Source organism: Rattus norvegicus, chromosome 2 (genome assembly GCF_036323735.1).
Source record: "Rattus norvegicus strain BN/NHsdMcwi chromosome 2, GRCr8, whole genome shotgun sequence".
Taxonomy (NCBI): Eukaryota; Metazoa; Chordata; class Mammalia; order Rodentia; family Muridae; genus Rattus; species Rattus norvegicus.
The window spans coordinates 59,345,685-59,347,640 of record NC_086020.1 but is presented as its reverse complement, the minus strand read 5'-3'; the positions used below and the strand labels follow the sequence as shown (position 1 = coordinate 59,347,640).

The 1,956-nt window shown below is 39.4% G+C and overlaps 1 protein-coding gene across 1 annotated transcript; it reads left to right on the top strand.

Moving 5' to 3' along the window:
- The first annotated feature begins 1,417 nt into the window (after positions 1-1,417).
- Positions 1,418-1,745, top strand: Hmgn2l2 (high mobility group nucleosomal binding domain 2 like 2). The gene has a single exon (XM_039103298.2). It carries the CDS (start codon positions 1,449-1,451, stop codon positions 1,728-1,730), a length of 282 nt encoding a protein of 93 aa, XP_038959226.1. The 5' UTR covers positions 1,418-1,448; the 3' UTR covers positions 1,731-1,745.
- The last annotated feature ends 211 nt before the right edge of the window (positions 1,746-1,956 follow it).

The window sequence follows — 1,956 nt, the reverse complement described above, 5'->3', positions numbered from 1 at the left end:
CTCAGAGACACAGGAGGAGTTGCAGGGGTAGGAGGGGTGGCAAAGATGCAAATATAGTTTACTCGCGTATGAAATTTTCAAACTAAAAAGGAGAGGAAAGATACTCTGTTACCTATAGCAGCCACTAGTCACATCTGGATGTAACTAACCAAATTTGGGATCTGCTTATGAAGTTTAAGAAAAACACCGGGCTGGAGAAATGGCTCAGCAGTTGAGAGCACTGGCTGCTCTTCCAGAGGACTCAGACCCAATTCCCAGCACCCACATTGCAGCTCACAACTATCTGTAACTCCAGTTCTGGGAGTCCAACACCCTCCCACAGACGTACACGTATGTCTGCAGGCAAAACACAGGTACACGTAAAAAATTAAAAATAAAATACAACTCAGTTTCAAAGGAGAGACGCATCTTAATAATATATTGATCGCAAGCTGAGTTGTTTATACTGTGAATATTATTAAACAAAATCCATCAATATTAAGTTAGTTTATTTTCTCAAAAGTTTAAACACGACTATACAATTTTAAGTTAATATGCAGGTATGAAGATGCCATAGTGATGCCCATTACTTTGTCCATTCATTAAGACAAGTTTAGAAATCACTTAAAAATATACAAAACATTTTAAAGTAATGCGTCTTCTTTATTTTTATTATAGTTCATTTCCGTTTGTTTAATTTAGTTTAGTTTTGTGTTTGAGACAGGGGCTCAAACTGTAGCCCAGGCTGGCCTCGAACTCACAGCAGTGCTTTTGCTACAGCTTCACAAGCGCTGAGACCCCGAGCTCAGGACAGAATGTCTGAGAAAATAATGCTTGCAGAGTATGAAATTCTACTATATCGATGTTTTATCCGGTTGCCAAAAGGGCACAATTGGAAAGTTAAATAAAACAAAACGGAATTTTAAAAGTCTCCCGTTTTCCTTAGAATTCTGAGCAGCATAGTTTTTTGAAACATCAGTTAGATTACTAGTTAAATGAATTAATTTACCTTGTTTTATAAGCTCTTGTAAACACATTACATGCTATTGAAATATGAAGTTGTACAGCTGAGTTGGAGAAAAGATAGCAATGTTATTCACAGAGCCAATGTGCATTTTATTACTTATAAACTCATTTGTGGAAATTATATATCAAATAAATACGTATTTTGTCAGTGTTTTACCTCTTAGGAGACAATTTACCAAGAAATCTCTGAGTTTGGTCCCATCTGTGTTCCTATGCAATATAATATCTGTTAGTATAAATGTATCTTTATGTTTCCTGGAAATCCCTTCAGACATTGATAAAAATGATAAATTACCTATTGTTGCAAGAGTTTTCCTTTTTCTTTTTCATAACTCCAAAGAAATTTTCAGGATCAGTGTGTAGGAGCAGTGAGGACGACCCCCAGACGAAACCCACGCGCCGCTATAAACCAGCGCGCCGCTGTAAACCCGTGCTCAGCGCCGATGTCCCCTGCCGCCGCCATGCCCAAAAGAAAGGCTGAAGGGAATGCTAAAGGAAACAAAGCCAAGGTGAAGGACGAGCCACAGAGAAGATCTGCAAGGTTGTCTGCTAAACCTGCTCCTCCGAAGCCAGAGCCCAAGCCTAGAAAGGCCCCTGCAAAGAAGGTACCCAAGGGGAAGAAGGGGAAAGCGGATGCCAGTAAGGATGCGAATAATCCTGCAGAAAGTGGAGATGCCGACACAGACCAGGCACAGGAAGCTGAAAGCGCTGGAGATGCCAAGTGACGTGTGTGCATTTTTGATAACTGTGTACTTCTGGTGACTGTACAGTTTGAAATACTATTTTTTTATCAAGTTTTATAAAAATGCAGAATTTTGTTTTACTTAAAAAAAAAAAAAACACCATATTGTTAGCACACGGAACACTTCATTGTTGCGGGGAGAAGGATCATGTGTCACCAACAAAGTATCACCCAAGCTGAATTGAGGACAGAAAACCTCTTTCCCTGAT

What these genes read in the sequence shown, in the direction of transcription:
- Hmgn2l2 (XM_039103298.2), top strand. Translation starts at nt 1,449, where the DNA reads ATGTCCCCTGCCGCCGCCATGCCCAAAAGAAAGGCTGAAGGGAATGCT.